Source organism: Pezoporus wallicus, unplaced genomic scaffold, assembly GCF_028554395.1.
Source record: "Pezoporus wallicus isolate ANWC-B61680 ecotype Strahan unplaced genomic scaffold, APGP_CSIRO_Pwel_v1 contig_6275, whole genome shotgun sequence".
Taxonomy (NCBI): domain Eukaryota; kingdom Metazoa; phylum Chordata; class Aves; order Psittaciformes; family Psittacidae; genus Pezoporus; species Pezoporus wallicus.
In genome coordinates, this window is record NW_026636901.1 from 1,745,836 (window position 1) to 1,768,961 (window position 23,126).

The window sequence follows — 23,126 nt, forward strand, 5'->3', positions numbered from 1 at the left end:
AGAGGTGATTCTGCCCCTCTACTCTGCTCTCGTGAGACTTCACTTGCAGTATTGTGTGCAGTTCTGGTGTCCTCAACATAAAAAGGACATGGAACTGTTGGAACAAGTCCAGAGGAGGGCCACGAGGATGATCAGGGGACTGGAGCACCTCCCGTATGAAGACAGGCTGAGGAAGTTGGGGCTGTTCAGTGTGGAGAAGAGAAGGCTGCATGGAGACCTCATAGCAGCCTTCCAGTATCTGAAGGGGGCCTGTAAGGATGCTGGGGAAGGACTCTTCATTAGGGACTGTAGTGACAGGACAAGGGGTAATGGGTTAAAACTTAAACAGGGGAAGTTTAGGTTGGATATAAGGAGGAAATTCTTTCCTGTTAGGGTGGTGAGGCACTGGAATAGGTTGCCCAAGGAGGTTGTGAATGCCCCATCCCTGGCAGTGCTCAAGACCAGGTTGGATGAGGCCTTGTGTGATATGATTTAGCGTAAGGTGTCCCTGCCCATGGCAGGGGGGTTGGTACTAGATGATCTTAAGGTCCTTTCCAACCCTAATTATTCTATGATTCTATGATTTGAACATTCTAAAAGCACTTTCATAAAACAAGCAGTGCTTTTTCAGTTTGCTTTCTTTTTCTGTTGCTGTTGGGGTTGTTTGGGATTTTTTTGGTCCTTTCATACAAGGGCTGCCAATAAGGTTACACATATGACTAAACATTCCTTATTGAAATTATGCTCTTAGATCATGCTGTACATCTGAAAATAGTTCCTTAAGGAAGTTTTGCTCCTGGTATTTAGTGACGTTAGTAACGAACTGTCTACCGAGATCAGAAACATGCCTACAGGGACATTTGTTTTTATCTGAATAAAGTTGCACCATGCTTCAGATTGGATGCTTTTAGCAGGACTCAACAGGAAATTCAGGCATACTAGCCAGGAGCTGCAGAATCACTAGACTGTTCAGTGCCAGTGCACTGACTTTTGTAAAGAAGACAAGAGAAATATTTAGGGAATGTCAACACTGGAGCAGGTGGAATAACAGCTCCATTATTGCAGTGCACAAGGTGACATCTTGGTAAAAATTAATTACTACATGGGCAATGAAAAAGCAGCCTCGATCAGTGTAGTACTCAAAATAAATACATGTACATATTTAATAAGGATTTAGATTACCAGACCACCTATGTGGTCAATTTCATGAAGAAATTGTTCTTTATATATTAAACCATTAACTGCAAATAAGTAGGCTCACACATATTTAAAGTAAATTTACTCTTCAAAAGAGCAAACTCCCAGCTGCAGCCTAAACTAATGTAGGGTCAGATTCAGCAAAGCAGCCCCTTGGCTAGAGCAGGCCCAGTGGTAAACTCTAGTGGCTGGTGTAACAGCCATTTCTCTATGAATGCTAAACAGAGCTTCAATGACAAACACTTAGCCAGGACACTGACTGAGAATTTGGGGAGCAAGGCCACCTTCTGTAGTAATTTGTATACTTGTGTAAACTATAAACACCATAAAAGGGAAAACAATCCTCATCCATATTCCTGAACTTTTTTAATTCTACTTAGAACTTTGAACTATTCTTCTCAGGTACATAAACGCAAACTCTTTCCACTGTCAGACAGGAAAAAAAAAAAACAGACTGGTAAGCACGGATGCATCTGCATTAAAAAAAAAAAATAAATTCAAAACCTAAACCAAAAACCTGCATTCAGCTTTAAGTACCACAAGACTACATTACTGTAGTAGCTCTAGTACTTGTACATGTTCACAATTCCACTTTAGCACTTGAAAACTACTCAAGCTATATACATTGTCATGACAGTAAGCTCTTTGTTATCAATTTCATTCCCCTTCCTTACACCTGAGATGCTACAGAGTTACAGATCACAGCAGAATCTTTCAGAACTACACCAGCAGCGAAAAAAGGGAAAAAAGAAAAAAAGCTGAATTTGTCCTTTCTAGGGCTGACAGCTACATGCAGCAACCATCTTTCTAGGTTATTTTGTTGATTTTTCATACTACAATCAATTTTTCTAATGCATCTTAACAAGGAAAGTACTATTTTAATGACAGCCCTCCTACATACTAACATATAATTTTCTGCAAGCCCTTCAGCCCTTCTAAAACTATTCTTTTAAGCCTGTCTCCAGTCTTACCTAGGCAGCAGGAAGAGAACTTCTCCCTACCTCTGAGATTTACACACAAATTATCAGACTTGCAAAGAACTGTTGCTTCTGGGCTCCATTAAGAGCAAGGAGGTAAATTCCTGTTTCTCCTCCATGATGACTCCTGGACAAATGATGCAGCATGACCAATGGTGATGCTAGACTAATCAAAACAGATACAAAAAAGGAGCAGGGTGAGGGAAAATCTATCTGCAATAAAGGATAGCTGCAGTGTACCTACTGAGGGCTGCTCAGCTTTGATAAGCTGCAGTGGTAATGACATCAAATTGAACCATTATCACAAAAGGACTCAAGTATGAATATTCAAACAGTGGTAAAATTACTACAGTGAAGAAAGCAGACATCAATTGAGCTCTACATGATTCAGTGAAAAGCATACGCCCATCTAAAGGCTACACATGGACTTCCTTAACTCACAGAATGAAACAGGAGTGGCAGTTCAATAGGACTTAGAGCCCCCAGAAATGTGGGCCAAACATGTGCCTTCACATACAGTGGTGTAATCTTTCACCTGCAGTGCCAAGGAAACCAAAACCAACCAAACCAAACAAAAAAAAAAACCTAGAGAAAGAAAAAAAGGCAGTCTGAAACCATCTGTAAGACATGCAGGACAGAAGACATTTCTAACATTCCCTCAGCACTCCTTAGCTGAAGAGCTCTTAGTGTGTCACTAATTATCACTGAAAACACAGCTTACAGCTGACAGATGGCCCAGTAATTTCTATGTCCTTCACTGAGTATGACATACCTCACATTCCAAGCAGTGGTGAAGTCAGGGTTCAACAGCAGCAGGGTACACGTGACATCTATCAGCTCTAGAGTGATTGAACAAGAGGCACAAGGATTAGTAACGATGTACACACAACAGAATTCCTTTATTATTTAATATAATGGAATTCTGTCTTGCTAGCAACTCACATCTAAGAAGTCTCTGACCTTTACCTGTAGTGCTATAACCGAACATATGGTATGCCCTCAAAAAGGGAGAGCCGCTGCATAGAATCCTTGAGTATTTAGTGATTTAAATTGCAGACACACTGTGTATGTCATAGAGAATTCTTCAAACAAAATCCAAAAATTTTTAAGAAAGTACCATTAAAAATATAGCCTACTATTTCAGTCCAACTCTGAGCTGCAGACAGCCACCATATACTAGACTGTTAGAAAAAAAAACACATACTAGCAAAATAAAAAAAAAATTAGGAAAATAAAACACCACAACCATGAATTGAGGTCACAAAATAACTCAGCTAGCTGCACAGAAAATACTTTAAATACATTCTGAAGTGACAGCCTTGCTTCAGACTGACATTTCAAGATTAATTCACTAAAAGAACAAACAGAACATCTGCTTGCATCCATGCATTTAAGTACTGGAGACTACAGAGATAAGTATTACACTTACTTCTTAACAACGTTATAAAACCAGGACTGAGGTATATGGTTGCTGAGAATGGAAGAGTAATTTCACTGTAGCCTAGTCTTTCCTTTTCTCTTTACACCCCACTGCACCATTCAAGCATTTTTGAGTCCCATCAGGGTGATACTGGGGATTCATGAGGCATCTCAAATTAAACTTGAGATACTAAGGACTGTCACTGCATTGGCTCCCTTAATCTCTTAGGAGACACAACGTATTAGTTAATCTGTCCTGCAACCACAATCCTTAAAATTTACCTGATAGTTTTGCAACTGAGCAAGAAGAAACTTGCTTCAAAACTGAATGGGACTATCCAGGCTTTTACTGCCAAGAAATCTGGGCTACATCTCTCCTAATCACACTGCATTTAACATACTAGATTGCACACCAGGTGGTTTCCAGCAAATAAGCAGTACTTTATAAACTAAAGTTAAAAAAAAAGGAAAAAAGGTATCTCATGGAACTAGACCTCTGGTTACTGCAGTTAATACGCCTATAAAATTAAAATTTAAGTTACTGATGAAATGCCACAACAATAGAGCATACTAATTTGAAATGCGGAACATGGCTTCATGTATCTTGTAACCAAGAGGTACAGAAGTTAGTATTTAAATGGGTCAAAAAGCATAATACCCTTGTATATTACTGTAATAACTGCTTGTTCATTTATGTTCAACAAAGGAATTTTGTGTTTCTCATGATATTCCTGTTGAAGAGGAACATGTTATGACATTATATAACACAGTGGGGGAAGAAAAAAATTCTTTAGTGTACTCTGGCAATTTTGCACTAAGCTGTTACGTTGATGTTTTAGAAATTACCTCAAGGAGCTAACTTTTCTGTCTAATTTCATGAGTTCTAGTCAAGATTTTTTTTTTTTTTTTTTTACCTTTAATAAAATATTTCCTTTTAAACCCCTCTTTGTTGCTAGGGCATGAATATGCCTCATATCTGCAAAGCTGCTTCCTAATTTGCTGCCTGCATGTACAAAGTTTTTTTCTTTGACTTAATCACTGAATAAACAAAGTAGTTCAACACATCTTTTAATTTTAGAGAGGTGAATTGCCCAATTGAAATATCCAGCATCACTCACATAAGTAAAATTAAACACTTAGTAAGTGCTTTGCTAGCTACTGTTTCAATTTTACATTAAAAAACTTCATTGGCAGCATTTAATAAGAGTTTTATAAAGATCAAAATTTAAAATTGTGAGCTGTCATGGTTTCATCTTGATTTCCATTTTGCCTTCTCAAAATACTAGCAGTTATTCTGCATTTTTAGAATATCTCAAATTTTACCTATTATGAATATACATAATTAAATGAGCCAATTAATCCACTGTAATTAGCTTCTGTCATAACCAACACACACAAATTGTCTTACAAAACGTAGTAGGCCAAGATCTAACAGTAACTCTTCTAATATAAATCTTCTGTACATCAAACTCACAGTAGCCACCACTTGGCAACTCAGAGTTTCTTCAAGGGGGAAAAAAAAAGAAGTCAGGAATTATGAGCTTTGCTGATAACTTAAAGCAAGTCTACACACCTTCATTCAGTTAACTGCATTTTTATCCCATTCAGCCAACCCGCTCTCCAACTGGCAATTATCTACAAAAGCAATCAACAACAAAAACCCACCACACGACAAAAAAAAAATCCCTTCCCCCCAAAAAAAGAGTTGAATACTAGCTTCTCCCCTAGTCAAAAGAGTCATATATCTTTTAAGCTCATTTTAAGTTAATCAAGACTGCCAGAAAATTGATGGCTTAATATAATTTTTAAAACATATTATGAAGAGTTCAGCACACCAAATGTAGGTGTACTGACACTTCCTATGGTAAACTTTATTTTCAGATGCTTATCACTTTGCCAAGAGGTCAGTGGGCTGCATCTAAAGGCTCCAATGCTCAACCATGGTTAAGTATCGATGTAGCAGAACTATGCAATGGAGATATCTGCAAGACTTTGTTACAGGAGGAAAAGTTTTTTACTACAAGAGGGAAAGGTAAATGAAACTTTGGAGTGCAGGATAAGAAGAAAATGAGACACAGCAAAACGCTGCAACAAACACAATTAGAGGAGGTTCTGAATTAAGTAATAAGAAATTCTGAACTTTTGAGTGCTGGATTTTCTAAATACAATGGTTTTAGTAATTGCTAGGTACTGCCCTCTGTATATGCTATGGTTGACAAGACAGTTAAGAAAAAGCTTATTACAGCCTAGTTCAGTCTTTTGAATACTTTTTAGACAGTTTTCATAGTCTACATGACTCTTTATAACAACATAGCTTGTTTATCCTACTAAATCATGATTTGCACTTAACATGACTACTCTGGTATGTCAAAGGTCTGGAATAGCACCAAATCGAGCCCAATTTAAACAGAAGCTTGTCAACCATTATTGTGTTTTCCTGTTACAGAGGTTCACTGTATCCTGAACATTACCAAAGGAAGGCAGCAGACAATATGAAAATCTCAAAGCAATACCCAGTTCTTTCATGTTGATGCTCTTTGATGCTTTGTGTAACAAGTAACAGATGAAGATCTCATGAAGCGTGGATTCTGAACCAGAGATGTCAAATAACACAACTTTAGTAAACTTTCAGCCAATTTTCAATAGAAAGTCTTATGACAGATCTGGCACACAGCGATAGTAGCTGCAGCTAGTTCCCTCAGTGTTAGTAACAAAAAATGACATCTTTTATTTACAATTTAAAAGCACTTTCTGCTGGATACATTTTAAACAAACTGTAGCATTACAGGTGCTCACAATGTATATGTCCTCTTAGACATGAAATTCCCCCCGGCTGCAAAAGGGCAAACATGACAATATGTTTTCAGGTTTTTTTATATGGGAGTTTCTTTTTTCTTTTCTTTTTTTTTTCTTTAAATATGGCTGTATCCAGATTTCAAGATGTGCTTTTCAGAAGACTTGTAAAAGTGGAAACATACAGACTTATGGGAAGTAAGAATATTCTGGGAGTATTCACAACAATACTTTGTTTAAAAGGAGAAATTTGTGGCAATTTCAGAAAACCACCTTGTGATAATACAAGTAATATGTATGCATAAATTAAAATATTGGAGAAAGAATAAAAGCATTTTGCAAAATTAGGATTTCTAAAGCAGAACAATAATAAGTAGTCATGACTCTAGATTCCAAGGATCCAAAAGAAACCATAACTAAATTAAACATCTGTCACAGTAAGCTATTAATGACTGACTACAAAGCACTTCCTTCTTGCAGGATCTTGCCAGAAAATACCAGACACAGCATCTGAAAACTGGCACTTGAATCAGCACCATTTTTTCTCTCCGTTCCATTTAAAATGGTTTACAATAATTCAAGCAACACAAAGGAGGTAACGAAAGACTACATTTGCAATCACGGTTTATTACAAGTATCAACTGAATATGTAATTGAGTTTTGCAGCAGTAACACACAAATCTATTCCTTCACTACATTCAGAAGAAAGCTATTGCCTTGCCAAATTCTAAGCATGCGCTTTTGTCTACAAAAAGGAATTTGGAGGAAAATCCTTGAGGTTATGTCTAATGTGTAGAAACTGTAACATCTCTTGATAGTACATGCCTACTTGAGCCTCATTAGAGACAATTCTGTAAGTCTACCTGGGAAAGACTTCCATCTTCATTCCCTCCATCACTGCAGTTCAGTTTCTGCTAAGATTTCCTATCAATTGTGAAACTCAATTACAATAAAACATACTGAATTCTGTAAGCTGTACCTTGCTTTACAAACATGTTATTAATATGGAGGCGCTGTAGATCACCCCTTCACATTTTAAACTGACTTTATAACCCTAGAAGCAAAGGAAAATGCAGCTTTGCTCTCAAAAGAAAACCGAAAAAGTCTCAACAAACAAGCTGCAATCTAAACTTCATGCCACTCCAGTATTTACTGACATAGTTTTATTAACTGTGTTTTGAGAGGAAGGTGTTTTGCAAGGTTTCATCTGGGAAGGCAGCAGAGATATCCTTCAAGCAATCATTACACCATATCATCCAAGCAGAACAGGCATCTACTGCAGTGTCACTGCAACAAAGCATGTGAATCAGTGTGGATAGAAGAGGGTGCCATCACATTAGCCACCCAGTTGCCCTTTAGCTAACAGCTATCAGCAGTCTCCAGCCTCCCAAACTGAAACTCCAGTGGTACTAAAGATCTGAACTCTATGAGTAGTCACAAAGCGTTCTTCAATGGGAAAGATATCCCTGTTTCTAGGACAGAAAAATGCCACAGCAGGTAGGAGATACTAGAAAGAAGCCTCAGAGAAAACATGCATAAACACCAAAAGTAAGATTCTAAGAAAGCCTAGAATAAGAGCACTCTTTATGCTATTTAGAAGATACCTGAAACTGTGAACAAAAAAAATTTGTTTCTTAAACTAAAGTTTAAGAATTAAATTACCCCTTTTTATTCTTACTCTGAATAGGACACGTCGTAAGCAGTTAAATATCTCTCACGTCACACCCGTTTATAATTCTTTAACAAAGACAACACACACTGAAGTATTTTTCATGCAAGTAAATTAAAGTAAAATCCAAACCAAGATAAAAGATAAAAAAGGAAAATCACCTGTACAGTTACCAAGCTGATTGGACTAATGATTTCTGGCACCCCTATGCCTGAAAGACACTGCACTTGTTTCTTTTTTTAGATCCACACATCACTACAGTTTTCCTTCCAACTCAGGAAAGCAGGACAAAATTTCTTCTGTAATGATTAATGTCATTTCCCTAAATCAGTCACCAAAATCAGTCATTTCTCTCCCACCCTCCCAGCTTGGACAAGAGAGAAAGAATTCACATTTTTCAACTAAGCAGCCCTACAACTTGTTTATTTTGCCAAGATGCACAATCCAAAGCCTGCCCTCCCTGCCAGTAACACTCAGTTTTTTCAGAACAGATTAAACTGGCTTTAAGGGACAGTGTAGTGTCAAAAAAAAGTAAACTGTTTGGATGAGAGGACCAAGAGCACCTCAGTAAGTTTGCAGACAACACCAAGATGGATGGGAGTGTTGATCTGCTGGAGGGTAGGAAGGCTCTGCAGAGGGATCTGGACAAACTGACTGATAGGCTGTGGACAATTGTATGAGGTTCAACAATTGCACTTGGGTCCTGCACTTGGGCCACAACAACCCCATGCAACACTACAGGCCTGGGGAAGAGTGGTGGGAAAGCTGCTCAGTGGAAAAGGACCCAGGAGTGCTGACTGACAGCTGAGTGTGAGCCAGCTTGGGCCCCGGCAGCCAAAAAGGCCAATGGCATTCTGGCCTGTATCCGAAATAGTGTGGCCAGGAGGGCGAGGGCAGTGATCATCCCCCTGTACTCAGCACTGGTGAGGCTGCACCTCGAATCCTGTGTTCAGTTCAGGGCCCGGCACTACAAGAGAGATACTGTGTGGCTTGAGCAGGTCCAGAGAAAGGTAACAAAGCTGGTGAAGGGCCAAGAGCACAAGTTTTATGAGGCTGAGGAAACTGGAGGTGTTCAGTCTGCAGAAAAGAAGGCTCAGAGGAGACCTTATTACTATTTACAACCACCTGAAAAGCGGTTATACCAAAGTGGGTGTCAAGTAACAAGCGATAGGACAAGAAGAAATGGCCTCAAGTTCAGGCTTAGACTGAATATTAGGAAAAATTTCTTCACCAAAAGATTGTCAAGCAGTGAAACAGGCTGCCCAGCTAAGCAGCTGAGTGACCATCCCTAAAGATATTTTAAAAGATATAGATGTGGCACTTAAGAGACATGTTTTAATGGCAGACCTGGCAGTGTTTTCTGGTTTGACTCTATGATCTTAAGGGTCTTTTCCAACCTAAATGATTCTATGATAAATAAGAAATGTGCACTGAGAATCACATTAGATGCAATTCTCCTTATGGGTAACTTACCATCTTTGTTCAGCCATTGTTTTCTTTGTCTGTAGAGGAGAAGTTTATTGTGGACATACGGCAAAAGAAACTTGACACACCAACTCTCCACACCAAGCTTGTTTTCTACCAGGACAATAGGGCTCCGGTTATACCTGGCTTCAGGACAGGGTATCAATCCAATTTCGTCTCTTAAAAAAAAAAAAACAGAAAGAAATATAATTAAACTTATTTCCAGTAGATGCCAATTATGTTCCTCAATAGAGCAGACTGGCAATGCTTCCCATCCAGTTCCCATTCATCTTTTCCCCTGTTTTTACCAAAAATCTGTAGTCATTATCCTCAATTCAGCTTCTTGGCTCTGGCTGAAGAGCAGGTATGAAAAAATGCATTTTCAGAAAGCCATTCTTTGCAAAACTCATGCAGTGTGTTAACTTGGCAAATAAATTACTCAAACATGTTTTAAGGCATGAATAAAGATTTAAGTTGAGCAAAAAACGTAAATGTATTTTACCTATGTGGAATTTATTCAGACTCAATATAAAAGCCAGTTGTGATTTTGAGTACTACAAAAATTTTGTATTAGTTCCAAAGTGCTGTAGCCACTGAAAATCAGAAGTATTTTAAGACTTTCTGAAGAATCTGAAATTAATAGTTGTTATCCGATGACCCATAATGAATTCAAAATCCTTCAAAAGTTCTCTAGGAAGATTTTTTTTTTGGTGTTTCTGGATCTTCTTACCTTATGATAATCGAAAAGTTTTACTCTATTTTCCCAATGAACCTAAATGAAGAAGGTCCTGTTTTTTGTATGTTTAGATTATCACCTAAGCAGTTTAACTCGGCTGAATTAACACCAGTACTCCTACCTTTGTGATGTAGATGTAGGAACTGCTACTGCAAGGGAAACAAAACAGGGAAACCATACAGGCAGCTGACTGAGCCAAAGCTACCCATACATGTCCTGCAGCAGCGTGACTAGGCACTCAGAAACCAAAGTTTGCACGAAAGACAGTTACACAGACAGCAACGTGCACGTTTCTACATGTACCGTTTTCCTTCTCCTAAGCAAGACAGTCTGCTGAACTAATTACTGCATTCTGTTACTGGAGAATCTGAGTGTACTGATTTAGTTCTCTATCCTCAGTGAATTATTAATAACATAATAAAAAGTGACGTGATTGTTTAAGAATATGTTTGCTTATTCAGAAAGAAGACTTAATCCTCTGTACTTCATGACATACATCACAAGCCAAAAAGAGCACAAGTAACTCAAGGTAAGATATTTGCAAATCACCTGGCTCTGTCTCCAAACATACACCCACGTCCTTTACCCATCTCTGGTCATTTGAAAACAGACAGAGGAAAAACAGCATTTTTCTACCCCACCAATTGCAAGCAGTGGTATTAAAGTAAGATGCTCCTTTCTGTTGCTGCACTCAACACAAGCCCTTCAGGAAGCTAGTCAGATTAGACCAAAAATGACATTCCCACCTTCTTCTTTAAACATGGCACCTTATAGCATGAAGTTTATATTTACAGCAGATTCCCTTCTTTTATGAACGTTAAACCTCATCCTTAGCCACACATTGCCTGACCTTGCATATAGGGTCATACAGGTCCCCATCTGCAATGAAGATGCTGTCACACACAGCTTTGCTAATTAACTCCATTAATTACTTCAAGAATTTACTAGCTGTTGCTTACAAACAATACCCCAAATGTAAACAGCAAGGAGAGGAAAAAAAACCTCCATGCATCCAAAACTTCACTTCTTATCAAACACAAAAAGTCTGACGCAGATGAGCCAAGTTTCACAACAGTGCTTTAAACATGCCAAAATGACAGAAAGGTAGGGTTTGCATATAGCTGACAAGTCTGCCCAAAACATCCCAACTCCAGAACTAACTCAGCTAGCTGAAATTGCCAGGGGAGGAGGCATTCATTCTGATGGGAGTGTGACAGGTCTTCAGCTTTAGGCATCCCATGTGAAGGGACCTTTTCTGTTTTTTATTCTGGAAAATCATCTTTGAAATAAGCCAACCTATCCCCACAGGATTAGACAGAGGATATTAAATAATGGCTGGGAGATCTATATCTGGTGCATATGAAGCAACTGTAATTCTACTGACAATAAAGATTGGACCTAAGTAGTTGAATATTTCTGCAATTACAAAAAGCTTTTAATACTACAAGACAATCTGGAGCATGGAGACTTGGAAAGGTGTATATTTCTACACTAAAGTAAGTCTCATGAAATGACTACATGGCTAAAGAATTTACAGTGTTTATACATTTATAGAATGTACAGCAGGGAAGAGAGGGCCTAAACTGAAGACCTGAATTTTTTTTCCCTTATTGTGCAGTGCATCATATACATGATTCTTAGAATTTCAACTAATAAATTAATTTGCACACTATGATTAGTCATTATCTTAGTGATATAACCAAAATATTTAATAAATGAAATAACAGTAATATATTATATGGAAATCCAAAGTACTTCTATGCACTATTACTTCTAAAGAAGCTCTAGATGCGCCGCTTTCATATCTGAGGGTTCCCTTTTGTTTGCTCTCAGATTAATCTCCACTTGATTGGACTTCTGCTGCAATAACAAAGTTCTGCACTGATGATCCTTCTCACTAAGTATTCCAAGATAATTATCATTATTATCGGTTTATTTGCAAGTACCAATGCTGCACAAAAGTATTAATTCAACAAAAAGAACACTGGCAAGACAGATTTCATACTCGGGTACAGTAAAGACTTAAGCAAGTATGTCTCTTTCTGGATCCCCTGAAATTTGCAATCACACCCGTAGAAACCTTGATTCAGTTTCACATCTAACAAAATGAAGTGTGATATTTTTACTACACTAAGAATGAGATAAATTGAGACAGAAAAAATTATCTGTTACAGTGACATGAATGATTCTTGGAAAACCATAAATACTATCCCCAGATTCTGTACACAAATACCTGGGCTACCATCTAAGACTTCATATTTCAAATTATGTTTACCAAATTGGTGTACTTTTCTGACAAGTGAGCTTCCTTCTGTTTGCGTTCACATTCTAAAGAACAGCAAAGTTAAAAAGGAAAGATACATTGATCTGCTCACTGCTGATCTGTTCAGTTCCAGCAGGATAGCTGATGTATATGACTTTATCAGGAACTACGCTTGAAAGACTGGGTAAAAATATCTTCCAACCTTAGAAAATTGAGAACTAGCATGGTGACACAGTTAACTGGCTGAAGAAAACGGAGTTAACAGAGAGACAAGGCAACAAGAATTTTGAGTTGTATATTTAGTTACAAGTAAGCTCATCTTAAAAAGATGCACATTCTTACTGCAAATTTAATTTAAAGGGAAAAAAAAGATTTTTTTTTTTTAAAGAAGAGAGGAAAAAAATAAGAATTAACAATTCAATGTTCTACTTAGTCTAAAACTGTATTTTTACATGCTTTTTACTGTGGACCAGAGACAATGCCCCTTTAAGACCTACTGATCTATGAACCTTCCAGAACAAAACACTTATTACAACAAATGCAAAGGGGGCAAGCAAACAGTCAAAGACAAGTGACAACAAATGCTTGAAGAGAAATGAGTAGGGAATAAAAAATGAGATGTGAACAGAAACATTACGCACGTCAGCTTCATTATTTTCAGTAGGACCTGGTGGATACCATGTAAAAGAACTCAAACCTAGATCTGTAACACAAACAGGCTACTCTATTCGAGAGGATAACATCTGTCAGGGACTACAGCTGGTTACAACTGTCTTGTCCACCAGCAGGAAGACAAGATGTCTCTGATATACTGGAGAGTATCTGACCAGCATGGCTGCAAGTCAGTGCTCTGGGGGCAGAAAGGCAACGTAGCAAAGGGCTGGCAGCCTACACTGGCTGTGCATAGCCCCTCTTCAAGTACTGCAGTTCAGAAATCTAGCAGACAGCAAACTAGCACTAGCTTGTGGTTCCTCACTCGAAGCATGGCACAGTGCGTTCATCCCAGGCAATAAATCTCATAGCCTACTTTCATCTCTGAGATGACACATCTGAAAGAAAACGGCAACAGCGGCATATTCTTCAAAACAAAGTTTTTTGAAGTTTGCTACCAATGAACAATCTGACAAAGGAACAGAAACCAAGAAGACTCAGAACATTCATTCACAAATACTGGCTATTTACAGCCTCACAACCTAAAAATGAAGCTTCATGGAAAAATGCAGGGTTTTGGTGTTTGGTTTTTTTTCACACAGCATCCATATGCTGTATTTTAAAATCTGGCCACCCACCCAAGTTGCTTACTACATTTATAGAGACATTCATGAGGGCACTCACTCATGAGGGGACTCACTCATGAGGGGACTCACTCATGAGGGGACTCATTCTAACCCTCTCTTTTAAGCAATGGGATAAATTAAGTGCCTGTAAAATTTTCCTGCGTAGTTGGTTAGAGTACCGTTTTCTGGAACAGACTAATAGGCCACCACCTTAGAGACTGCTGCCTTAGTGACTGACACAAATACACTGTACTGATGTTACAAAGTTGTTATCCACTAACTGCTACCTCATTTGCCATGACCAATACAGAGTTTGCATAACCAGACAGAATGATGCTTCCCTAAACAGTTTCTGTCTTAAAACAGCAAAGGACAGGGAAGGAAACAGAAATACAGGAGGTACCTAAATCAGGATCTCAGAGCTGGTCAGTGGAACTGAAAATGAAACACTGACCATCTGACCCCCAGATTGTCAGAAAACCCTGCTTCTCACAAGACAGCAATAACTGTAGTTTGTATCTACACAATCATTCTTCTTGTCTCCTACCACGCAACGAAAAGTACTGGCACCTCTATTAACAGACGGATTTGAACACGGCATTCATCAAATCATGCTGTTTGTACAAGGGTGCAATTCAGCAGGCTTCAACCCTGAAGGTGTGCTTCCACCAGCATTAACGCTGTGTCTCAGACACAGACAGACCCTGCTGCCTTCAGCGGGACTTTGGCAGGCCTGACCTGCCCACAGGCGAAGGTCAATCCCATCTCGACTGCGCTGTGAGTTTAACACCGCCAAACTTCGAATTTGAGTACGGTTCATTTAAGAACTTATATTTAAAAAGATATTCATCGCTTCCAGACTCTAGAGCCCCCGCTGGTTTCCACAGCTCAGTACTATGCACCGATGAGCCTGGTGTTGCCCCCAGGACGACGAACCGCCCCAAGGCTCGCTACCGGCTGGGTGCTGCTGCAGCCTGAGCCTCCCGGGCCGCACGCCCGCCGCGAGCACCCAGACTCCCGAAGCAGGTGCGCGGCGGTACCTGTAAGACGAGACAGCAGGAGAGCACAGGAGACACCGTCGGGGAACCACCGACCTGCCCCGGGGAAGCGCAGGTGCCGTGGAAGCCGCCCGGCGCGGACCCTCCGCTCGCAGCCTGGCACCTCGTGGGGCGGTGCCGGGCGGGGAAACCCGACTGGTCCCCGAGGCACCACTCGGCGTGACCTTAGGCCCGGGCCCCCGGCCCCGACAGGCACCCCTACGCGCCGGGAGGCGAGAGAGAGGGACCGCCGGCGGCCGAGGAGCCCGCCCGGTCCCGGCAGCCGCCCGCGCCACTCACATGTGGGGGTTTCGCTGGAAGGCGTTGCGAATGTCCTTCACCACCCGCTGCACCAACACCGCCACCTCCTCCAACGACTCGGCCATCTTCCACCGCCGTAGCCGGCACCGCCGCGCCGGGCGGGCAGAACACTTCCGGGTCAGCCCCTCCCGGGGAGCCGCGGGTAACGCGCAGCGGGGCGGGGCCGCGCTCCCGCCTCCCGCCTCCCGCCTCGGCCCCGCCGCAGGGGCGGGGCGGTTTCGCTCCCTCCCGGAGGCAGAGGTGTCTGGGAGCATAGCCAGAGGAAAGGAGGTGCGATAGCATGCGGTAAGTCCAAAGTGCTGTCATCGCAGTACTGAAGAATTGGTCTGCTCTGTTGCGCTTGTTGAGAAAAGAAATGATGCTTTAATTCTCGTTTGGGCTGCAACTCAGTAAATCTATTTGTATAAATAAGAAGGCAAGAAGCCTGCAAAGTCATATGGCACTATGGTAGGTATCTAAAAAGACTGTAGTCTTTCACAAGGCAGGACTTCCACAGGTTTAATTGAAGGTCCCGTGTGTTAAACCCCAAACTGCAACACTAGAACTAGGAGATTTTATGGAGCCTTCTCAATAGCCCATGTATTACATGGAAAAGCTTAGACTAAGTAATGCTGATTTCAGGTAATTGGAGTATATGGAAGCGCTGCTGCAGTTTCTCATTCACCTTATAGACTGTACAGGCACTATTTCATAGAATCATAGAATGATCTGCATTGGAAGGGACCTTAAAGATCAGATAGTTCCAACCCCCTGCCATGGGGGCACATTCCACTAGACCAGGTTGCTCAAACCCCCAATCCAACCTGGCCTTGAAGCCAACCTTGAAGCCAGACTTTCCATACTACTGCCTGCCAGACCCATGCTGTTCATGTTATGCAAGATGATGGTTTTAGTCAAACGCACTGTCCTGGGTTCAGCAGTAGCAGTCATGTTTCTCCTTTGTGGTAGCTGGTGCAGTGCTGTGTTTTGACTTCCAGCCTGGGAACAATGTTGGTGAAACCGATGTTTTCGGTTGTTGCTAAGTGATATTTACCCTGACCAAGGACTTTGTGAGGCTCATGCTCTGCCAGGGAGGAGGGGAAGCTGGGAGGAAGCAGAGACGGGGCGCCTGACCCAGGCCATCCAAGGAGGTATTCCATACCACAGCACGTCATGCCCGGGGTGGGGGGTAACTGGGAGTTACCCAGAAGGACACGGGCTTCTGGGTGGGCCTGGTTTCTTGGCCGGTGGTATCGTATTCTCTTCCCTTGTTATTTTCTCTTATCATTGTTGTCGTTGGTGGTAGCGGTGGTGATTTGTGTTGTACATTGGTTGCTGGACTGTTCTTGTCTCAACCCATGGGAGTTGCACCCTTTCGATCCTGCTCCCCATTCCTCCGGGAGCAGGGAAGGGGAGAGCCCCAGGGTGGGGGGGGGCCTCAATTGTTGTCAGCCCGGCGCCACTCACTGGGAGTGAGTGAACATTGTTACTAATTAAGTGAATGACTTTAAGGTCCTGCAGAAAGGAATGAAAAACCATAGTTACCAAATTTCCATTGATAACTCCGATTATAACCTGTTCAATGGCACGTGTGTATGCAGTAAGTGTAAAATGAGAAGGGCCATGGAACCTAGGTTGTTGGAGAAGTATTTTGGTATCTGATGATGTATGGGTGTCTGAAATTATTGAGGAGAGCTGATGCATTCTTTATGTCAAATAAGTAAAAATACAAATATAAGAAAACATATTAGAACTCTTGGTGGGGACTGAGAGGTATGTTTAGCTGAGAAACCCAGATTTTTTTTTCACAATAACTTTGATTGTTGTGTTTAGCATAACTCAGAATTTTTAATATGTGCCCATTTGCCTTGCTCTAAAGGAGTAAGCCAGCTTAATTAAGGTGGTTAACAGCATACCTTTTCAGGTTTACTTACTGCCTGCTCACTTTGTGCTGTACAACTTGTTCAGTGTACGGGTTTGTTTCAAAATTGTTAAAAGCAGCAGATTTAACTTCAGTCAGGTAACACAATGAATTAAACATTTCCTGCTATATATGAAGTTTTAACTCTGTAAGGAAGTTTTGGTGAATTAGACTTAAAAAGAACACCTTTAAAATTACATTAATCATGGCAAAATTATTCAGTGGATTACAAGTCTCTTTATTTTGTTGTTGTTTGCTTGGATGGTTTTGGTTTGTTTTTTTTTCTAGTTTTAGTATGGGATACAAGTGAAAATCAGTCATAGCAATGCAAAGTTCTGTTCTGAATGTACTGAAAATCGTTACAAAACTATTGATGTACTTGAAGGCTGTAAAAGTAGTTACTTAGAATAGTGCAATTAACTGGTGACATACAGTGTATGACTTCATGCATGCCTTTTCAAGAGAACTGAACGCTAAATTGCTATTCTTATTTAAATATATGTGTTTAAATTGTATACCTTGAGTACTTATACATGTTGTCAAAGCTTGTAAGGCAGACACTGGTAATATCATATGATAGTCTACACTGTTTTGGGGGAATGTTTATTAATTTGTCAGCCAAGCATACCGACTTACTGTGATTTGGGGGTATTGTAATAGTTTCAGAAAATATTCTTTTGTAATTTTCATGTAGGGCATAAGAATAAACTTTAGAAAATACACCATAATTAAATAATCTAAGAATTATATCTTATTCACCAAAAAGAAATTTCTGTGGGTAATCCATTCCTATGACATCTAGAGAGGTGACAAAAATATTGGAAGCAAATTAACTGAGGTAGTTCTTCTGTGATAAGTACAGAATAATATATCCTTGTAGCTATATAAAGTGAGATAACAAACTTCTGTTACATTAAGCCTACCTTAATAAATTACTAAAAGGTTAGAATGTTTTCATTTAGATCCAATTCAGAAGATGTGAAATATAATTGCTAATGTCTTCATGGCTACCTTTGCAAAATCTGTCTGATGACCTTGGTTTGTTTCTGTGCCCCTCAGATACTGAATTTGTTACAACTTTATGGACAATTGACCTTAATGCTACTGATTAACAAGTATGTTTTGTGTGAAAACCCCTGACAGTGCTAACTGTCCTCCACTTTGGGAGAGTGGAAACAAGTGCACAGGAAAATGAGCGCATCAGTCTTAGTGAACTCCTATGGCCTAAGATTTTTCTAAATAGGCCATATTGCATGGCCACAGGTGGAGTTACATTACAGTTGTCCTTGCTTTGCTATTTATTACAAACATAGTTTGGAAATGCAGGAAGGCACAGCACATTTAATTTTTTTTTTCATAAAATAGCAAGCATTATTCTTCAGATTTCTCAGTGATCTTTCTTTAACATCCAAAAATACTGGGCGTGCACACATATAGTTTTATACTTAGTAGTTCTGCATACATTTGCATTTCAGGCTAGCAAGCAAAAAGATTTTCACCATTCATTTGCAATGGATATGCTCACTCTGATTGAGTTAACAGTACTTTGGTTCAGGCATCACTGACAGACAGGCATGACTGAAATCAGCCCTCTTGTGCAAACCTTGTGAACTTGTGCTAAGTCAAATCTTATCAGGAACTAACACTCTGAGACAAAACCACAATATGTGTCTGAGCTGAAACTACGCGGAACTAAAAATTGCTATGGTTGCACACCTGAGCAGACACCAAAGGGAGTCTGACTACAAGCCAATTGCTTGATGCTACAAATCTGGGCAGCAGTCAGAGCCTATTGTCCTCTCCTGCATGGCAGCGGGCTGAATGGTGATCTCCTCTTGGGCAGGGACACCTCTCAAAGTTACGTCTCAAGGCTGAGAGATCCTTTGGAAGGCATCTGATGTATACAACGTGAGATAATCTAAAAGATCTAAAAGAATATTGTATATATGCTGATTATTTGACAGGTAGGAAGTAATAGATTGTTTTACTGCTGTATAATTATTGTTTAATAAAACCTTTGGCTAATCCTGTAACAATTACTCCTCTCAGTAATTCGCCCTTGACACCATTAACAGTGGTGTGCAGATATTGCCAGTTACTTCTGGTTTTACTGCAAGGAGGCTAGTCAATACAAAAAACCTGTCATAAGTTATTATTGTGTCAAAATTCAATATTGTAATATAATGGTTTTGCTGCAATAAATTGTATTTTATTATAATGGTTTCATTGTGGGCTTAGTTCATCATCTGGTTACTGAACATCAGTGGCCTAGTTGAGATGGCATCACTGAGGGACAGTGCAAACGTGATCGTCATGTGGATGGAAGAGAAAAGGAATGTAGGCAAAAATCACACTGAAATGTGCCAAGAAGTTTTGGATAGAAGGTTTCTGAGAAACATCTCATACGTTCTATAGTTAGGTATAATGAACTTCATTTGTGGGTGTTTGTCTCCCCAGATGCTCTTTTCTTCTTGTTATAAGTAAATGAAGTTGATGTGCCAAGAAAAAACTATCTTGCACATGCTGAATTATTCATTCTCTTCTGTTGCATAGTATGAAGTTATGTAACAATCAAAGCTATTTTGATTTTAATTCCAGAGTAAACTTAGGGAAAAAAATATTAAATTAGTATAAACTTCTACTTGTGTTTTATTAATACATATTTAATATGGTGAAAGTGTTCCTGCTGCGTTAAGTAATGTCAATCTTTTTTTTTAAATTGAACTGTATATTTATTTTCATTAAGATCTGCATTTGATCTGGAGCAGTTCCAGCAGCACTTGTATATATGTGCTACCAAGTGATCTGAGTACACCTACCCTGTCTACAGAGTGAGATGGTTTTTAGCAGCAGTTGAGTACAATATACACTTGAATCAATAAACCATGCACAACCAACAGAATCAATTACTGTAAGTCTGTTGCCTTACTTTTCCTCTGTTTAAATGTAATTTATTTATAGTAATTTCTCTGAAGGGGAAATAATTTTTTTTGAATGCTAGGTGCATACTATGAGTTCAATATTAAGACAAAGCTGAGATTTCTTCACAGTTTCTATACCAGCAAACCCATGCTGGTACTTTTTCCCTGTGTGAATAGCTGTATAGCCTACCACTAGTTTTAGTATGATTTTACTTATAATCATCGAGGACTGATACAGAGAAGTATTAAAAGTGACAATTTTGTTTTCCTTCCAGTCTCAGTGAAAGGGCCGGATGCTTATTTTTGTAAATGAGCATATTTTGTCTTGTGTTTAGAATATCTTGAAATGTTTGTGCTTATTGCTAAGTGCCACCTTATACTACTTTAAGAATCCTTTCTGATTTTCTAGGGAAGGACAGAGATCAGTCTCAAAGGTATTTCTTTATATTTAAAAGCATTTCATCTAAGATAAGGATGGTAGAGAATGGAATTCTGTGAACACTCCATTTTCTTTTTGTTTATGTTTACGGATTTTAACTAATACCTCACAGCAGCCTTGTGATAGATGTATCAGTGACAGTGGGCCTGGTTCTTGGATGATTCAAATTGAAGAGCCTGTATCCTTCACCTAGAAACTGAAAGGACCAGGAACAAATTCTTTGCTAATGTCAATGTGTGTGTAATGGACTGCCAGATAAGAACTGCAAAAGCAAAGTTAAAAAAATTAACTGTGTGCAAACATCCAGTATGTAATTAATTGTATTTTCTTATCCATAAAGTGTTTTTCTCCCACTTCAACTTTATAATAGGTATTGTAGAATATATCATAGGGAATCTGGAAGATGGATCTTGCTACCTAAAAAGAAGAAATACACTCCATCTTTATTGATGACATAATAGAGGAAATGCTTCAGCACTGTTTGGAGGCATAGAATGAGGTCACGGTGGATCAGAATGCTTCAGGAATACAAAATAATTTGTACCACTTCATCTATTTCACCACGTAACACATCCAGATTTCTGCTTACCATAATTACTAACAATAATGTGTGTTCTGAAGAAGGATATAGTTGTTTAAAACTTAGTGCGGGAAGAAAAGGAGGTGATAAACTGCATTAATGGAAACACTACAAATTGAAAAAAACATATTTTAATAAGCTTGCTAATCTATTAATTATTTTATATTTGTGTATAATGCACACAGACTGTGTTACCTTTCAAGTTACAGGACCGTTTTTGAAAGCTTGAAACTATTTTACGATTATTCTATGATTCACATGATTCTATGATTCATATTAAATTGCGTGGTAAGTTATTTCTCTTATGTGTTATAAATCAAAGATATAATCTATTGTATGTACTTTTAAAAATGCAACTAATTAAGAGTCTTTTGCTGAAGTCCATTTATCTTAATATTTTAAACTTATGTTTTCAGTTTCACATGGTCTTCATTTTCTGTTTTTTTGTTCTAGGTTTCTGCAATGCACTTCATTAGTGTAACCCTATGTTATTATAAACCTTGGTACAAACTCTATTATATGTAAAAAGATTTGCTATTTGTTACAATTAGAAGTAGATACCAATAGATCTGTAAATGCTCATATAGGTCCATTGTGATAACTATGTGATCAGCTTGGAAATGTGTGTGTGTGTTCTGAGTTAAGTGCAATCCACAGTAGCTCTGAAAGCATGTATGTTGAAGGAGTTTTATACTGTTTCAGACAAATTGCATAAACTTACATACATTTATAAGTCATAAAAGTAAATGTAAAACCTTGTTAGCTACTAGAAAAATGAAATAAATTTTCATTCAGTAAAGGATGAACCTTATCTTGGTCTTGAGTAAAATATTTCCTAAGATACCTTTTCCATCCTTTACATTAAACAAAGTGAATATGAGATGGGTTAGCCCTTTATATATTAACATGATTATGTTAATGTAGCGTATTAACATATTAATGCAGTATTTAATTATAAATCTAGAAAAATAAAATAATGCAAGGAATTCTGTAACTGCTTGTACAGAGTCTGCATGACTGCATGTCTCTTTTTGCTGAATTGAGAATGGCAAAAGTTAGTGTCCTCACTCAAGTGACAGATTCTTCAGTTAGTTATATTCAGTGTAAGTTCCATTTTAATAGAATGAAAATACACTTTTTTTTTGTAAAAAAAAGCTGACAGATTTTTCAATGGTATTTAGTCTGTTATTTTCTCAGTAAATATTAACTGTGTTTTTACTAAAAGCCAGTTTGGGGCCTGATGTAATTGTGAAGATGTGTAATTGGGCAGCTGGATTCAGCTGTCTGTAAAGGCTGATGGATGTGCCGAAACAACACGACAGCCTAAAACTGTCCTCTTGGCAGTTGTAAGTGGGGCAAACTGTATATTGGCATAGTTAAAATATGTCCCTGTGTTCTTAAAGCAGCATTCAATTCTGAAAAGTGAGCTTTCAATGACAAATGGTAGCATTCTGCTCTAGAAATCTCATCATGGAGCGTATTTGTAGATTTAGCCCAGCAGTTTTAAAGGGAAAGTAAATTTTTGCTACTTTTAATGCCAGTTACCACTCCAGTGGGTGGTGTATACTGTGCTGAGAGGTGTAGTCCAGGCAGAAGCCTCCTCCTTGTGACCCTCACTGCACTTTATTAGAGGGACTTGGTGAGTCTGGGGACTTAAGTGAGTTGGTCAAATGTCACTGGTCTTGCACAAGAACTTCCTTTCTATCCAGGATACAGTGAAGTCCAGGTGTTTGCAGCTTTAGACCGATGATTTTTTTGTTGTTGTTTGGGGCTTGTGGTTTGTTTTTTTTCTTTTTTTCACTAGTCTCCCTGCTACTCTGCTGGGTTTTCTTTACCCTCTTTTTCTTTAGCTCTTTGCTTTGAACTGAATCCCAGAGTAACCCCATTTGTGGCCTTCTGCTTAGCTCTGCTTTTGCAACAACCTGCCACACCACATTTAAGTTTAGCTTCATGCACTATGCTTACAGAGGTACTTGCTATATGGAAATGCCTTCTGAATTCTTTTGCCATTATCCTTCACTTATCTTGCAGCTGGAACTGAAAAAAAACTATTTCTCAGTCTTGTTTTAGATCAGCCAATAATTCAGATTGGAACTGATCTTTCTCTGGGCCAGTGTGACTACCTGTTCACATAAGCCAAAGAGTAGTTATAGT

At 39.1% G+C, this 23,126-nt stretch overlaps 1 protein-coding gene across 3 annotated transcripts in view; it reads right to left on the reverse strand.

The window, feature by feature from the left end:
* The window catches only part of PTAR1 (protein prenyltransferase alpha subunit repeat containing 1), a 29,267-nt gene extending 14,003 nt beyond the window's left edge, over positions 1-15,264 (reverse strand). For 2 of the 3 annotated variants that reach the window (XM_057402169.1, XM_057402168.1), the window contains exons 1-3: positions 15,112-15,264; positions 9,508-9,677; positions 2,926-2,992 (exon numbers count right to left, since the gene is read on the reverse strand). In XM_057402169.1, coding sequence (XP_057258152.1) covers positions 2,926-2,992; positions 9,508-9,677; positions 15,112-15,197 — 323 coding nt within the window. In that variant the 5' untranslated portion in view covers positions 15,198-15,264. Of the gene's footprint in view, positions 1-2,925; positions 2,993-9,507; positions 9,678-10,783; positions 11,141-15,111 lie in introns of those variants that run through there. The other variant, XM_057402170.1, reaches the window with a different exon arrangement.
* Positions 15,265-23,126: the final 7,862 nt, after the last annotated feature.